At 30.7% G+C, this 17,803-nt stretch overlaps 2 protein-coding genes across 2 annotated transcripts; one reads left to right on the plus strand and one right to left on the minus strand.

Moving 5' to 3' along the window:
• Nucleotides 1-668: 668 nt before the first annotated feature.
• On the plus strand, nt 669-5,198 carry LOC108910514 (polyadenylate-binding protein-interacting protein 2B). Its single transcript, XM_018715135.2, has 4 exons — nt 669-835; nt 947-1,120; nt 1,173-1,270; nt 3,688-5,198. The coding sequence occupies exons 2-4, from the start codon at nt 950-952 to the stop codon at nt 3,800-3,802; spliced, it is 384 nt and encodes a 127-aa protein (XP_018570651.1). The 5' UTR covers nt 669-835; nt 947-949; the 3' UTR covers nt 3,803-5,198.
• Nucleotides 5,199-8,209: 3,011 nt separating this feature from the next.
• On the minus strand, nt 8,210-17,220 carry LOC108910511 (myotubularin-related protein 14). The gene is made up of 8 exons (XM_018715132.1): nt 16,914-17,220; nt 16,601-16,857; nt 16,242-16,547; nt 15,571-15,853; nt 14,563-14,834; nt 14,301-14,495; nt 9,867-10,202; nt 8,210-9,641 (listed from the first exon to the last, which is right to left on the minus strand). Exons 1-8 carry the CDS (start codon nt 17,043-17,045, stop codon nt 9,488-9,490), a joined length of 1,935 nt encoding a protein of 644 aa, XP_018570648.1. The 5' UTR covers nt 17,046-17,220; the 3' UTR covers nt 8,210-9,487.
• Between the last annotated feature and the right edge of the window lie 583 nt (nt 17,221-17,803).

Below are 17,803 nucleotides of genomic sequence, written 5' to 3' on the forward strand. Positions count from 1 at the left end.
TCGTTTAAATCTTTAATAACAATAATTGTTCCATAATTTAAATTTTAATTTTACTGAAATTGTCTTCTTTAGCGATTTTTTTTAAAATTAATAATTTTTTCAATTAAAGTCGCTTTTTCATACTACAAGGTCAAAGCGTCAAAGCTTACGTTTTTCAAGAGACAAAAAGGTACTAAGTTTGGCAGTTGGTACTTAATTGATTTAAAGATATTACAAATATAAAAAAACATATTGTCAATAGGTCATCTTCAAACTGCGAATATCTTTATTAGGAATACGAGTTGATTCCTAGTTTATTTCATTTTGACGGAGGAACACACTGTAGAAGTGTTACAGTCGAATTAAGAGACACCCTGTATAAGAAGGAAATGTATTTATTAGTATGTATTGCATCTTATAAATACAATATAAATAAATCTATAATTTTAATATTTGTTTTAAGTGTTATTTTAACAAATAATTGATTATTATTAGTTTATTAATTCTTAACAAAGCACTAACATTTTTTCATTCTTGGTGAATGCATTCTGTGTCTTTTGGTTATGCAACCAGAAGAGCACCAAGTGAATGTAGGCAACTCAAAAAACAGAAGAAAAAGATTTCTCTTTTGTGCGAGTTCTTGTCGTGTAGGTTCGGGGTCGTGCATTTCCGTGGTTTTTACGGTTCAATGTTGCTTGTCTTGCTTGTTTGACAACAGAATAGAAGCGATTGCGTTCCATAAAAAAAATTCGTCGAAATTTACTGATAAACAGAAAAAAGTGTGCCAGGTGCCAGGTATCAAGTATAGAGCATATATTTTGCGTCAAAGTTATCTGCAGTGGCATTTCAACCATTGGTAAGTCAAATTACCTTTTTTTCGCAATGTGCTACTTGCCTAAAATGGAGGAGATTGGGAATAAGCTGCATATATTATATTGCAAAAGTTTTGTAATTTGTGCCGTTTTAGACTATGAAAATGCCGGGAAATCAGTCTACTGATAATGGTATATACGAATATGAAGAAAATTCATACTTTTCTGAAGGGTTAGATCAAAATGGGGTTGAGGAGTTTAATGCACCCCCTGAAAACGACTTTTCTGAGTATCTTTGGATGGAACATGAGGAGGAATTCGATAAAGAGGTAATACTTAGCAGAACGACAAAAAAATAATTTTTCATAAGAATCTCTGCAGGTCATGCAACGATTAGAGGAAGAAGCTCTAATGGAGGAGTGTATGGAAGCCTTTATGAATGATGAAAACAACTCTCCCAATCCCAATGCTCAGCCTGGGTAAGTCTTACAGATTTTCTTTGATTTTACAAGTGTGTGCCAATTTGCAATATGTAACTTTCATATCACTTTGTTGACAAATTTATTTGTTCCTTTGAGACAATAGACTTAAGAAGAATGATAAATATATGGATTAAGAGCCGAGATAAGTGGAAGTTTGATAAAAAAAATTGCCTAAATATAAATATCTCTGTTTCACTTCAGTTTTCAATGTTGATGAAATCTATCAAGGTTATGCATAAGAAAATATGTTTATAATTTATTTGTGAAACAACAGATTGCCAAATCCTTTCTCCATAGTTTAAATTTGCTGATTTGTGAAAAGGTGATCTACTTTTACTAATTGATGTTTATTTAATTAATGATGGTTCTGCAAAATTTTTTATTTACATTTTTAATACTTGACTATTTAATAAATATCTGTTATATTTTCATGGACTTATGGTGAGAGACGGTGTCAATGCTCACCTTGTTGACACTTTGAATACAAATTAATCAAAACTAATCATACTTTCTCTGATATGGTGTGACACAAATTTAATTTGTAGTTTTTTGTCCTCAATATTGCTATTATAAAGGAAACTTATTTATTTGTCATTTATTTTTAATTACATAGATATACTTAATTGATTTTAAGAAATATATTAAAGTAAGTAAAATCCTAAACGGATATTTTTATTTATTGCGTAGTTAATTCTACATTCTACAAATAAAAATAAATTCAAATTTCATATGATAAAAATTTCCTTCCTTGTATATAATTATAACATTTGCAGAAATGATCCATTATATATGCATATAAAAACATAAACAACTTACCAGCCATATTCAGCTCCATAAACAATTAATTTATTTTTTTCTAAATTAAAAAAATTGTTCAATATGAATATATTTTACAAAGTTCATTAATTTTTCCAAGGCTTGTTCAACTGGTAGTTCATTATATTTTCTTGGCACTACTTTTAAAAATTCCCATTTTTTTAGTTAGCTAAAAATTAAACTTTTTTTTTTCTTTTGTAAACACAATATATCGTCTCAATATGCTACACATTTTAAGTATTAATTAGGAATAAAATGTCTATCTAGTGATACGTATAGGTGCTATTAATTTGGCCATATCATTAGAAGTAGGTATAAATGTTTTTTTAAAGACAATGACAACAACAATGATTTTAATAAATACCTGGTTAGGACACGTATTATTATTTACAGTTTTTTGTATATTTCATATGGTATGGTGGATCTATTTTCAGTTTTTTTACAACCCAGTTTCGACTGAAGGAAATTAAAGTAGTTAGTTTTTTTAGGGGACGATTTCTAAGCTCACATAGAGAATTTTCATGAAGAAAAAATTTCGAACGATATTTTGGATCTTGAAAAGGGTTTTACTTGTATGTGCAAAATTTTTCACAAAATAATTTTTCTTTGTAGTTCCATGTTTAAATTTTAATTTGAAACTAACATTTTATTTTTCTAACTAGAGAATGGCAACCTCTAATTTCATTTTTTATTTAGGAAATTTCTTCCGATTTTTTTTTATCATGAAAGGGCATAGCCATTGTCCAGTGAAAAATATATTACTAAAATTTGACTACTTAATTTTTACAAGCTGATATTGTTATGACATAATTTTTTCTGTTATTACGAATATATGACACAATTGATCACAGTTTGTTATAAACATTATTTGGGTATTCATTTATTTCATTCATAACAGTTTAATGTATACATTTTTTTTTGTTATTTTCATAGTAAGTTATAAAAACGATATACAGGTTCGGAAAGTCCCCATGGTACATCGGCCGTTATGTGAGAGCGATAAAGTAAGTCATAGAAATCCGTGCGATAGATAAGGATGGTTACATTGAAGACGTTTCATAATCTGAATAGGCACTCCCACTTCTAACCCGAAACGGACGGTGACTATTCAGATTATGAAACGTCTTCACTATATCCATCCTTGTCTATCGCACGGATTTCTTTACTTTACTCTGTCAGTCTCATGTAAAGGCAGATGGACCATGTGGATTTTCCAGCCCTGTTTATAGAAAGACAAGTATATTATAATAATTTTAAAAAAAAGCTATCGAATATATGACATTTTATTGTTTCAAATATTTTTCCAATCTGGTTAAATGCATGGATTGTAACATACACAAATCAGATGTCAAAATCCTATAAAATTGTTTTGTATTAGAACCCGGCCTACAACTACCTGATTCCTATCCAATAACGCCAGTCCACGTGTTGATGTTGGAACTCGGTGCATATGCAACAATTTCTAAATTTTTAATTTTTTTTTTAATAGGTACTGTTAAGTAAATCTCCTTGTGTGTGACTTATTTGTGTATTATACTGTATTTATTGAATGCTGATTGGTTTTGAAAGTAATTGAATGCGAAATCTTGGTTTTTTAGAAATCCACCTTGTCCTGAGAATGTGGCCAACTCAAAATTGAATCCAGAGGCTGCCGAATTTGTCCCATCTAACCGAAGGGCACCCCAGGAGATACCGGCAACAACTTCTTCTTAATCGTAACCTGAAAAAGATCTCGCATACTGTAAATATGTAATTCTTTGTTTTATTTTCTCATTATCATGGTCATCATGAACTAATTCGGCATTGTCCCTCATTGATTTTCCCCTTTGTATTTTTTTGTAAAATATTTAATTTGTAATTTTTGACCCGATAAAACTTTGACAGGGTGTGTGATCGGATTTTTAAAACTATGATATATTTTTAATATAGGAAGGATCGAATCTCATTTGTATATAATTTGTTTGCTGTAATTGAATGATTTTATTAAAAATATATCGTAGACCAAGGCAGCCATTTTTTCTGTCAGTAATGAATTGGTTACATTAAGACTTTCATGTTTTCTTACACTTTACATTGTAAGCTTAGTCACTTTTTCGGAGCTTACCAGTAACAGCTCTACAGGAGCTCAAATCTCCCAAAGTAGTGTCAGATCTGGTTTACAATTAGTTTAGAAAAATAGAGTCAGAAAAATTGTATTTCAGAATTCACTTATTTAAATCATGTATCGTTTTGTTTTATTAATTCTATACTATGTAGATTTGAGTCTGTGGACTGGTTTTTCCTAGATTTAGAGATATTTGTGGTTGGTAATTGTGCAAAAAAATACATCACATTAATGTAAACTTGTTCAAAGTTAGAGTAAGTATAATGAGTAATCACAAAATAAAGTGTACCAAAGATGATTAATTGTGGATTTCATCATTATAAAATTTTAAAATTAGGGGTTTTCTTGCTTTAATTAAGGTAATGAGTGTTAGGTAATAACTAGAATTAAAATAAATGTCACTGTTAATGTTTTATGTATAGAAAAAAAAAGTAATATCCATTGCAGTGATTAAATTGTCTAAAAAATATGTTTTTTTATCCAACTTTTTTATTATCTTACCAACTTTTTTTTATTATTATTTTTCATTTACCCTGGTAGAATAAAACATTAAAAATACATATTTTTTAAGACAAAAATTGGTAGGTCTTTGACGAGTAATATATTATCGCTTTATAAAATAACAAGAGCATACAATTGAGATTTTTTGGTATGGCTATGGTGAAACATTTTTGGAAGGGTTAGAGTAGTAAAAATTTTAGTCAAGAAACAAGTAATTAGAAAACCAGTAGTTCCAAACGTGTTCTATCACGGTCAACTTTTCTAGAGTACGCGACTGTAACGTTAAGTTGGTAGGTTTTATTTTGTGATGTATTCAAATAAAAAATCTGTCCTCGCCACAATCTCAATGCACACAGTTATTGTGGGTGATAAAAAAGGCTGTGCGAGAACAACAAAAATATTTTGTACCCTCAAGTCGACACTCTCATTGTGTTTGCTCTCTTTTGTAAAAAAAATATTAATTTTAAATTGGTGCAAAGAAAGAATTAAATTATTTAAATAATACCGTTTTTTTTAATCTACTCTGATCCCCATCCTTTGGTCAGATTGCTATGAATTATTAATTCAGAAATTACCTAATCAACCCCTTGCCAGAAGGTCACTCGAGGTTGATTTTTATGAATTTCTTATTGTCCAACCAAAAACCACACTGAAAAAGTAGCCAAATTTGAAAAAATGCATCACTGTCCAAGTTCATGCAATAATTTGATACATGTCTCACCAATTAATAAAATTATGTTTCTTTAATTTTTTAACATTTTTGGTCAAATAGTTTTTCCTAAATTTTTTTTAGTATTTTATCAATATACTCTTCATACTACATACTCTGAACATTTTGATGTCAAATGTAATTTTATTATAGCAGGAATTACAGGTATCTGGAATCATGGGCGTAGCTAGGGGGAGGGGGGCAGGGGTGTGCATGGCCCACCCCAGACCGCAGAAAAAAAAATTAAATCCAATATCATCTTTCTCATATTGGTAAGTCACTGACTGCGCCTCGTTTTTTTGTATAGAATCAAATGAAAAAGTGCTTAGGTTTTGAAACAGTATATCGGTAAATCGTTGATTGTTTTTTTTTTAGAGACCTCCATACAACTTGCAGCAAACCTGGGCCCACTCCAAGCAAAAATCTATTATCCCAGTAAATGAAATTTATAATACATGTAAATCAAAAGGTAATTCGTTTCAGATTGAAACTTGGTTTTCGTTAGCTTAGGCAAAAAGAAATAATATTTCCCAAAAAGTATCGGTTTAAAACAAGATCATTGTTTAAACAATGATTATAATGTAAAAATTACTAAAAATTAGTTTTTTAACTGTATTAAAAAGCGTTCTCCAACAGGAGTTTTTGCTTTTGTTTATACTTATAGGTTTTCAACAAACGCTTCATTTGAGACCTGCTAAATTAAAATCTATTAACAATTTGTTTAAATAATTGCAAAAAACCAGCGAAATTTTAATTTGCTATAAATAGATGAAAATAGCATAAATCGTCTCTAAACTGCAGTAAAAGTTGTATTTTGTTATGCTTAAGAAACCCTGAAAATTTGGTAAAAAAATATTTATTTGTTTACGAGTTTTTGCATTTGTTTATTAGAAATAGCATTTTTTCAATTGCAAAAACGAGGTTGTTAACGTTATAATAAAGGGCCTTCTGAGGGCTCATTTGTTTCGTCTTCAAGATATGCAAATGGAAAAAAATGGAAAATGGAAATTGTAATTTCATTGGCCAAATCCCGCCTCAAAGCGGCGTATAAACAAATAGCGTAATTTGTTTATAAGGTCTTTCGTTAATAACTTTGTGAAGAATGAATATTTTTTAAAGTCGCTTTGAAATTCGCAATCCTGGTAATTTTTCACGAATTTAAAAAAAAAATTGTTCTAAGACCATTTTTAGCCGAGATAGCGTTTTTTTTTTAATTCATAACTTATTTATAAACATTAAGACTTGAAATTTCGGGAATAACTCAATCAACCCTTAAGCTTCATAATAACGGTTAAAGATGTAGAAAAAAATGCATTTTATAGTAATTTTTAACACTTTAAAAACGTCCTTGAATACATTTTTACACCTGGAATGTGGTGGGGGAAATAAGACAGAAACGTTCCGAGACTTCAAATCTTAACTGCCCGAAAATTTTGGAGAGCGCTTTTTAATACAACTAAAAAACTCCATTTTTGGTCATTTTTACATTATAATTATTGTTTAAACAATGATCTTGTTTTAAACATACTTTTTGGGAACTATTATTTCTTTTTGCCTAAACTAACGATTAAACCAAGTTTCAATCTGCAACAAATTTTTTTTTTTACTGAGCTATATGCCCAAGTCTGGAATATCAGTAAATGAAGACGATCATAGATAAAAGTGATTTTAAAATTATTTAAAAAATTCTTTTCCGATCCTGATTGCCACTTCTGTGTCCAAGAAGACCAAAAGTGGATGAAAAAGATGAAAGTGCCGACAATGGAGTGAATTTGCTTGTTTCTGTATGTTGTGACGTCATGCATATTTTTTATTTAACTGCTCGCTTCAATGTGTAATTTTCAATTAGTCAAAGATAATTCAATAAAAACTCATTGATAAATCCTTTTAGCACAAAGTTCATTTAATTTTTTCATATTCCAAAGAAATAAGAAAAAACTAAAATTATGCCATGAATAAATAAGTTTAGACAATACATTTCCAAAAAAATTAAATTTTTAATAAATCTAACATCTGTTTTGACCATTGCTTTTTTTACACTTTCCATGTATAGTGTTTCCGAAGTCAGTTGAACATGTATAAAAAACCGAGCAATCAAATTTAATGAGTTTCATAGGTGTTCCTAAAATAGTTTTCTGTTAAAGGTAAAAAGTTATAATAATTTGTATACGAGTATAATGTGTAGAAAATTTCTATTATATGTTCGTTTGACCAACAACATATTTTAATTATTTATGTCTGCAAACAGTTATATTATATTGATGGTAAATTTTGTTTTGTTCCATTTCAAAAGCTCTCCAAAATGCCATGTTGTAATAATATTAGTAAACCAAATATCCCTCTTATTTCTCCCTTTCACAATTGTAATATGAATGATTGATAGAAAGTGCCTATAATAAATTAAAATTACCTGAATCACACAAAATTCCGCATTGCTGCACTGCACTGCTGGACAATTTGCCGACCACTTGTCAACTGCTGAGATTTATTGCCCAGTAGCCCAATGCAGCTGTGCTTGTTTTCCTTTTACCGCGCTCGCATTCTTCAACTGGGCATATACATTTCTACCACCTCCACGTTTAGTTCGACCAAACGTGTATATGGATATGGCTAAATATATAAATACATACTATACATCCTCATGGTTCTTCAGTTGATATCGGAAAGACTATAACACTGTAAGATGAATGTACTTTCAGAGCAGCAAAGAGTAAACGGTTGAAGATGATTCATGTCTGTTGGTTACAAAACAGGACAAGTTTGGGGTAAACCGTTTACAGGAGGGGAGAGTACAAAAATGAGGAAATTACATAAATATATATTTATTTAAATTTTACATAAAATTTCACATTAACATTTTAACAATAAGAGGCACAAATACTTGCTGTCCAAAATATTTAGAAGTCTGATCGATTCAAATGTAACTTGTATCGAAAATAAATTACAGGATGTTATTATTACAAATGGACTGAACAAATACGACCTCTTAAAAAACACAATCAAAACAATAAAATGATTTGAAAAAACAAAAATGCATGTCAGTAAGAAAATAAATAACACAGTCATTGGCATTGAACGATTCAATATTAATACTATAAAATAACAAAGGACTTAAACGAACAAGAAACCCACTAAGGTAAAATCTGAGAAATTGAATACTTAAAGAAATGAAAGGTAAGTAATAAAACACACAAACATACTTGTTAAAATTTACAGTTCAATAAAAATTTTTAAGATCACCTCTCTTATGCGAATTAATAAAAAGTGGTACTACTGAATAAAACCAACAATCTAAAAATAACACTTTTTTTTTTTGTTAATGGTAAATTTCAAAATGTCTAAATTTATTTCATGTATGGTTCTATAACACAATATGCACGAACCTTCAAGATTATTTTTTTTTCTATCATTTTTATCAACTTTGACATAACCCCTCTTTCCAATACATGCTTTCAGAGGTTTTAAAAATGTTTCCCTTGTTTCTTGTTCGTTTAAACACAAACTTATTCTAAAAACACTTTAGTCCCAGAAAATGGGACAGTCGATAAGGATTCATCACAAAAGGCTTTAACAAAGCCGTCAAGACCATCTGGTCCTATCACTTTTCTTGCATACTGAATTATTAAAGGAATTACCAACTAGAATGTTACTCGGCATTTTTAAAATGCCGTTGAGTCAAGAACGCCATCGCAATGAGTATTTAGTTATATATTTTTTATTTGAGCTCATGCTGTGACCGACGGCACTTATACATGTATATATATATATTTATATATCTTTAAGATACATCTCTCTCTTTTATATAATAAGAAGGAACATGAGTAAAAAATTATTGCGATTTCATTGACATTTTTCAACAATATCAAGTTAAAAACAACAAAAATTTAAGTATTAAAATTCATACTAGGAACACATTAAGCTGAAATTTTCCAAAACTCTTTTATTCTGACAAAAGACAGTTCCAATACCCCTTTACGTCAAATAGAGAAAATGCAACAGGTTTTTACTTATATAAAATGTCTTAAATTTAATCAGTCAATAAAAAGTGAATCATCCGCCAATGACATGCTAACAACAGGAATTTTCATTTGGAGTCTTTGGGAAAAACTTTTTCAACCACATTGGAAATCATAGTTCCAATGGAAGGCTCCGGCCCTCCCATTCTCACCTCACCACCGATAGACTGAAAGTAGGCCGCATAGAATAACTCTCGGACTTTGTAAAGCCTCTCCGCACGACTGAAAAAATATTTAATGTCATAACCTTTAATGTACAGGGTGAAACTTTGAATGAGAAACGTTTATACAGAGGCTACCTTTTACCTTTAGAAACAAGCATTATAACTTTGTTTACTCAAATTCCGTGCAAATCCGGATTTTTTTTTAAGACTTACAGAAACATATGCTCGTCGTTAATTGTAAAATGGTCTTATTAAATGAATATTATTATTTGAATTGACTTACCATTTGCGGGGTACTACGCACTCCGCAGGTTCGTCTCCGTCGACAACAGAACAAAAGGAACTATGAGCGAATGGAATGTCGCCGCAGGTGCTGGCAGTATCGGAACCTCTCAAACTTCCAGTTCCGGTAACGACTTGCCAACTCCCGCCACTGTTGGAACTATGGTTGCTATTATTACTATGAACACTGCAGGTGGTCGTAGAAGAATCTGTACGTTTCAATCGGGTACCAGTCGGTACCATAACGGGAGATGTACGGCGAGCTTGTGGTGAAGCCGATGCTCCCAAAGGAAGTGTGTCGCGGACATCTAGTGACATGGCAGAGTTTGCTAAGTTGCTACGAAAATAAAAACAAATGAAGAAATGCTAGATTTTGAAGGACTTGAAAATCTATAATTATTGAAATTTATGCTACAAAGTAACACCAAATTTTTTTAATAAAAACTCCTAATTTTACATCTGTCAAGATGTAAAATGAAGATTCTTTTATTTTGAAGATTCTTAATACCAATACCTTCAAATCTATATTTCTGAAATTGGCGGTTTTTGCATTTTATCGCATAAAAATAAAACAATTACAATTCGCACGAATCGAGGGGCCCGGCGGAGGCCTTCAGACCCACGTCGGAATTCATATACCAAGCCGACCGCACTTACAGGGTTGCCAGGTCAACTGATTTGAACTTTGATCTACTGATCTACTGAAATATCTTATTGATCTACTGAAAACTCTGTAATGATAAAACCATTTACATAGATAAAAAATCTTCCCGTGTTGTAGAAGAAAAATTAACATCATTATTATTATATGACTAAACTCGCCCTGCATCAATTTCCGAACTCGTTATTTAAAGGCATAACTCTATAAATTTCAAACGCGCCCAATTTTACAGTAATATAATAAAGTAATTATAGTTATCGGTAATCGAGTACTTCTAATAATCGAGTAATCACTTGAGATACGAAATATTGATCGTTTTCATCCCAGACTACTTGCAGTATATATCAGCATTTAGGGGTGCAGCCGCAGGGTAATAATCACTCGAGTGATGGGAGTAAACATCTCGAGTGATTACAACAATCCAGTACCACTCGATTTTCACTCGAGATCTCCCAAAACTAATTTTCAAGTTAGATGAGATGTCAGTGTCAATGTCAGAGTCAGATGTACAATAATTTTGTATATTAAACTTAATTAAATATGAGGTTTTATTTTCTTATAACTAGTTCGTTTTAGGATATATGTTTTTATTAAATCAATATATTTTGTTTTGTTATGTATTTTATTTGTACCTCTTTTGTTTGTTTTCTTTATTTCTAAGATCTAAAAACATCTTTTTCAGCAATATAAGTAGTTTTATTTAGCCAAATATCTCGTGATCCAATTATTTTTCTATAATTTGCATGGTATTATTGCATTTTAATTTAAATTATGAATCTCGCGCCGAAGTTAGGTTAGAGTGAGATACAGATGTTTCCGTTGTAATAAGTCAAGTTTTTAAAAGAGTTCTCTGTGGTTTCTAAAATTATTTTATCAAGTTTATGAATTAAAAGCTATTTTTTTTAATTTGTCTACCGATTACGAAAATATAGTTTAATAACCGATCCAGGTGTCTTTTCGCCGAGTGCTACTATGATATAAAATAAGTCTACTGATTTCTACTGAATTTTTTAACGCTTTTCTACTGAAGGAAAGAAAATTGAACTGGCAACCCGGCTCACCTAATCATCAACACTCGATCCGAGCAACTTCGCACTTACTGCGATAACGACTAAGAATTCGATCAGCAGCATTATTCGATCCATGCGACCTAGTTTTACGAAAAGAAATTCGGGTTATAATTGAATAGAAATGAATGTTTTATTTTATTCACGTTATTGTAGTTTTTTTTATTTTTAAGTTTTATGCGATAAAAAGCAAAAACCGCAAATTTCAGAAAGATAGATTTGAAGGTATTGGTACTAAGAATCTCCAAAAAAAAATTGAGAGCAAAAAAAATATGGCCTTTTTGAGAAAAACAAATTTTTTTCAAAGATGCACTTTTTGAAAAAATGCATATTCTGCCGAACAATGCATTTATTTACATTTTTGAAAAGGTAGACTTGAAGGGCTCCATTCCCTCTATCAGGTAAAATAAGAATTATTTTATCGTGTCAAAAAATAAAAAAAATAAGCAATCAAAATGCAATCGCAAAATTTTTTTTAAATTCTCTTTTCAGCAATGCATTTTCCGAGTACATAATATACGGAACTATGCATCTGAGAGGAAAAAGAAAAAATAGGGGTCCTCTTATTTCTGACCTACAATAATAAAAAAATATTTTGGAGTAGCTCGGTGACAGGGCCACATGGAGCTCTGCATGATTTGAGATGAAATCGGCCTATGATAGAATTTCACTTAACACCACTGTAAAATTTCAAAATGAAGCATTTTTTTACTGGAAGGAAAAGTAAGAGAATAATAATATTCTAGGATATTAACTATTTAAGTGTTCAAAAAAAAAATTATTCATAAATAGTACAAAATGGCAACACTGGAGCCATTCTCGTGAGGCATGTTGAATTTGAGGCGTTCTGCGGCACGCAGTATAATCGATGCAAAGGACCCCGCACAAATCTTATGGAAATTGGGTCCCGGTCAAATTCGCTGAATTTTTGATATGTGATAGAGTTCATCATACTGGTCAATTGTCTCAATGGCCACAAAGCTCAAAAATGGATAGTTTGGCCGGTACAGAGCTTTAAAGCTCCGAATATCCTCCACGGATTTATGTATATGCGCAGTGTGTATAGACTTTTGAAATAGCCTATTTCATTTTTTTTATTATCTAGGTTTATATTTTTGAGGTTGCTGAATTCAGATCTGTTGTTAGATTTTCAAAATTGACAGTTGGCAGCTGTCAAATAGCTGTCAATGTGCTATAATAAAGCCAAAAACTTGTTTTTTTATGTTTTATCTTTCTTTTTTTTTAGTTCGATAAGTTCAAAGACGATATCAAATCAATAACAATGACTATCGGCAGCTGTCATTTAGCTGTCAACAATTCTTCAAAGTCCGGTAATAAAGTCAAAAAATTATTTTTTGTTTATAACTTCAAGTTTTTTAGATAAGTGAATATAAATATGATATAAAATTATGTAGTCATCAGCTTACAGCTGTCAACAAGCTGTCAACTAACTGTCAAAATGCAATAATAAAGTCAAAAAGTTACTTTTTTTAAAAAGCTTTAAGTTGCTTAGATCACTGAGTTCAAAAGTGATGTCATAAACTTATATCATGTTTGATTTCTTATCCACAAAGTTAAGCACAAAAAATAAGTTACTTGCTCTATTATTGCATTTTGACAGTTAGTTGACAGCTTGTTGACAGCTGTAAGCTGATGACTACATAATTTTATATCATATTTATATTCACTTATCTAAAAAACTTGAAGTTATAAACAAAAAATAATTTTTTGACTTTATTACCGGACTTTGAAGAATTGTTGACAGCTAAATGACAGCTGCCGATAGTCATTGTTATTGATTTGATATCGTCTTTGAACTTATCGAACTAAAAAAAAAAAAAAATAAAACATAAAAAAACAAGTTTTTGGCTTTATTATAGCACATTGACAGCTATTTGACAGCTGCCAACTGTCAATTTTGAAAATCTAACAACAGATCTGAATTCAGCAACCTCAAAAATATAAACCTAGATAATAAAAAAAATGAAATAGGCTATTTCAAAAGTCTATACACACTGCGCATATACATAAATCCGTGGAGGATATTCGGAGCTTTAAAGCTCTGTACCGGCCAAACTATCCATTTTTGAGCTTTGTGGCCATTGAGACAATTGACCAGTATGATGAACTCTATCACATATCAAAAATTCAGCGAATTTGACCGGGACCCAATTTCCATAAGATTTGTGCGTGGTCCTTTACAGAGTGATTCAAAATTCAGTACAAAGAATTTAGTGGAGTATTTTTGAGGTCAAAATAAGATTTTTTTTCCTATAAACGTGTTAAAAAGTATGTAATTATTCATCGTTCAATTTTTAAATTATAAACTGACGAGAAATTAATAAATTGGGTACACAGTAACGTCTAGATAATACAAATTGATTAAAATTGTAGCAATCTGGATATCCCAAAAATCCGGTTTGCCATGTACGAACATACATACGTATTACATAATTGTGTATTCTAATAAATAAAACGACTGTATTGATTAACATTAAATCAAAACAAATCTATATTTTTATCACACATAAAATTAAATATAATTATTACCATCAGAAAACTTGAATATAACGTACTAAGAAACTAATCAGGATAATCGAAATTCAATTATCAAAACGTTACTGTATGATGTTACTTCTGATGTTTATTTTTTCAAAAAATAATCCCAATTTTGAATATAAAAATATGAATTTTAAAATGAACTTACCCATTTGACTCATCGCTGTTATGGTACCATGTTATAAGATCCTGCGATTTGTTGCTGATGGTGGAGCATATACTGTTCAAACTAACATTGGACCCTCTCAAATGATCCTGTTCTAAAAGAAGTTCTCCAACAGGTTCGTACTCAGACTTTATAGTAACGTCTTCTATTTTTTCAGTGTGTTTTTTGTGCTTATACCTACAATGTCAGTTTATTTCATGTATGACTTCTTAAAATTTTATAATATTAATATATAAACCCTTACCGTCCAGGGGCAACGCTGAATTCATCGCTCATCAAGTACTTGAGCATATAAAAGCAGAAGAAAAAAATTTCTTCGCCTTTTACGAGTCTATCTGAAAGGCGATGTCCGAACAACATCCAGTCATAGGCAATTGTTAAGTAGAGTATTTGATGGTCGTCTAACCCCTGGTGGATTAAACCATCAGCCCATAAACATAAACGTAAAAGAGAAATGAATAATGGTGTGCGATCCCACCCACTTATGCAGTGGACTAATATACCAGACGTGTTATCCTTAAATAAAAAATTAAATTAGCATTCATCCATTACACAGGCCCGTATGTCAATACTTTATAAAATATTAATTCATAAATTAAAGCAGATACTACATAACCTCAAAGTTTGTTTATTATTTTGTATTTTATTTATATGTTTACTTATTGAGGGATTGTAACAATTTTTATATTTGTTACAGCTTTTACATCTATTTTTTTTAATTTACTGAAAAATACCAATTTGCTGTTATAAGAAAAGCTTCCCACTTCGGCGCATAAATAAAACGTCACAGTAACGAACTCTGCGGTGTTTACATTGTGGACCCAGACTTGCATTTTCTTTAAGTCTCGTTTGAGACGGATTTCGACCAAACAGACAAAATACCAACAAAACAGAAACTCATTTGGTTTTAATACTTGAACTATGGTTAACACGATTAAATTATTTTTAAATTTCTTAGTGATGCTACGATTTCGCAACAAAATATCAAACTCTAGTTATAAGCATAATTTGAAGAGTGAATGAACGTTATTGATTCACAAATAAAAAACCATTAAATTATGTGATATGGAGAAAATGTAGTATGTTCAGTGATAAATACATTACAAGTTATCATTTAAAAGATATGAAAATACATGATGACAAAAAACTATTATACCATTATTTTTAATTCTATGAAAAAACCAATGAAGGTTATAAGAATCTAATAAGTGATAAGAAAAAATATATATAAATTAAATAAGTTTGCACATACCTGCAAATACTTGAGCAAGTATTTAATGTAATTCTGGGTCATAAGGATCAAATCCCATTGTTTATAGTTATTCCATTCAATCCTCAAATGCCTTAAAAGAGGATTATCCGGAACAGAAATGTTTGCATCACATTGTTCTTGAGTCCAGTCAAAAATAAGGTCTTCTGCAGTATAATTATTGTCACGGAAGTCTTTGAAAAACTCACACCCAGGATAAGGCAACGATATTATATTGAAATCAGAATATCGATTTTCTTTATCAACTTTTTCCGAAGAGGTCACACTAAAACGAAACAAATTTAATATTCTGTCACCGAATCCGAGACTATGCATTAAATCTAATGTAAAATAAATATAAAATCATCGTAGACAGCGAAAGCACAGCGACATCGCTGTCATCAGTCGTCAGTAAAATTTAGATAGTGACAGATGCATAATTACGAATCGACTACTAATCTCGGACCACGATAATACCATAAATCAGACTATTATTTTAATATCAAACCATTTTAGAAAGTTTTGTGATTTTTTTTTTACAAAAAACAGCAATATGAAGTTCTACATTTTTCCAGGAGTCTCACTAGCCGCGGCTTCGAAAAAATCACGCAACAAGAATCCAATAGGAAACGGAGAGGTAGACAATTCACTATTAAATGCCATTAATTACTTACTACATGCCGAATTTCACTTTCTTCTTCTCCACCATCAAGTCTACAATTGTACCAATATTCAATCGTTTTAGAAGTTTGATGTCTTGGCTGCGGACTTTGTCAAAAAGTTGCCAATCAGATGGCGTTGAGCAGTCAGGTTCCGAACAGTCCATTTCATCTTCAGATTTACTGTTGTCGATGGAACCATAGAATAAGTAATCTAGGCCGGATCTGCCGTAAATTTCTGGACCACCAGATAACGTGGAAGAACGACACACATATTTGCCTCTATAAAGGATAGTAGGAACGGGAAATCGCAATCGGCATCTAAAAAAATACGTTTGAAGAGTACAAATATAATCGTGTAAAGGGTTACAGACCTTGCATATCTTGCTCTATTAAACTGGTCTCTGATCTTTTGCAGATCAATACTCTCATAAATAGTGTCAGTAATTCGCTGAGTTGACTGGCTGCAATTGTTACTAGTATTAATGTTTTGGTTGCAGCCATTTTCATATTCTAAAATAAGTAATTGACTAGGGTACTGAGGACACAGTTCTCCGTTTTTATTACTGACCTTTAAAAGGCTGTAATCAATTTCCATTAACTTTGTACAACGTTCTAAAATACTGTTTGCCTAAAATCAAAGTTGGGTTAGGTCACGGGTGTAAACATAAAAATTGTATGTCTTACCTCATTGTCCTCTGCTTTGGCACCATAAGTATTCTTAGCAAAATATTCTAAAAGGTTCTTTATATCGAAACTAGTTACCAAATTCATTATTGAAGAATCAAAATTTTGGTTATCACACATGGCACTTGACATTTTGAAAACAATTGCCAGTTATGGCATTTGCTTGAATTTCGTATGCAACTTGATCACAAATGAAACTATTATCTATGTACGTATACTATTTTTTACCTACATAAACCATCTTTACCGAATAAAAGAGAATTTTCAGAAACAGACAACATCAACTTTAATTTCTACACAAACCATTCCTAACACTGAATATATGACAGTTGCCATGAAACAAATTTAAGCAATTTTAAACGGTAATAGCCACATGAACCAGTTGACCTATCACGCTTAAAAAATACAAAAAACTTGTTTTTTGCGGAAATATTTAATAAAAACCAAGAATAAGAAATACAATTATTTTATAAAAAAAACTGAACTAGCTACATACATATTTTCATTCAAAAATATTTATTAACTGTATCAGATTACCTATGTAATATTTACATTTTGACAACCTTTTTTGGGGACATTTAATTATTTGTGTGTATTAATGCTACATAATAAGTTATTAATTAATAAGCATTTTTAACGTTATTAATGACATAATTATTCACATCAGATTTTGTTTTGATAATTTTTAAATTCTTTCTATGAAATGGTCGATCATATCAGTAAGCGAAAGTATGCAAATTGCACTTATTGCAAGTTATAACAAGAGTATTTTTGTCTCTTTCCAACAACCGGCATTTTATGAATGTATGTGTATCTATTTCAAATTTCTGACATGTTTTTGACCGATAAAGTGTAGGTTTGTTAATTTGTCTGTCTGTTAAGGAATTTAA

This window comes from Anoplophora glabripennis, unplaced genomic scaffold, assembly GCF_000390285.2.
Source record: "Anoplophora glabripennis isolate ALB-LARVAE unplaced genomic scaffold, Agla_2.0 scaffold370, whole genome shotgun sequence".
Taxonomy (NCBI): domain Eukaryota; kingdom Metazoa; phylum Arthropoda; class Insecta; order Coleoptera; family Cerambycidae; genus Anoplophora; species Anoplophora glabripennis.

Coding starts and splice junctions, on each gene's coding strand:
- LOC108910514 (XM_018715135.2), top strand. CDS start 950: ATGAAAATGCCGGGAAATCAGTCTACTGATAATGGTATATACGAATAT. Junction 1,121..1,172: donor AGGAGGAATTCGATAAAGAG/GTAATACTTAGC, acceptor GAATCTCTGCAG/GTCATGCAACGATTAGAGGA. Junction 1,271..3,687: donor AATCCCAATGCTCAGCCTGG/GTAAGTCTTACA, acceptor TTGGTTTTTTAG/AAATCCACCTTGTCCTGAGA.
- LOC108910511 (XM_018715132.1), bottom strand. CDS start 17,045: ATGTCAAGTGCCATGTGTGATAACCAAAATTTTGATTCTTCAATAATG. Junction 16,548..16,600: donor AATAGAGCAAGATATGCAAG/GTCTGTAACCCT, acceptor GTATTTTTTTAG/ATGCCGATTGCGATTTCCCG. Junction 14,835..15,570: donor ACTTGCTCAAGTATTTGCAG/GTATGTGCAAAC, acceptor TTTTTATTTAAG/GATAACACGTCTGGTATATT.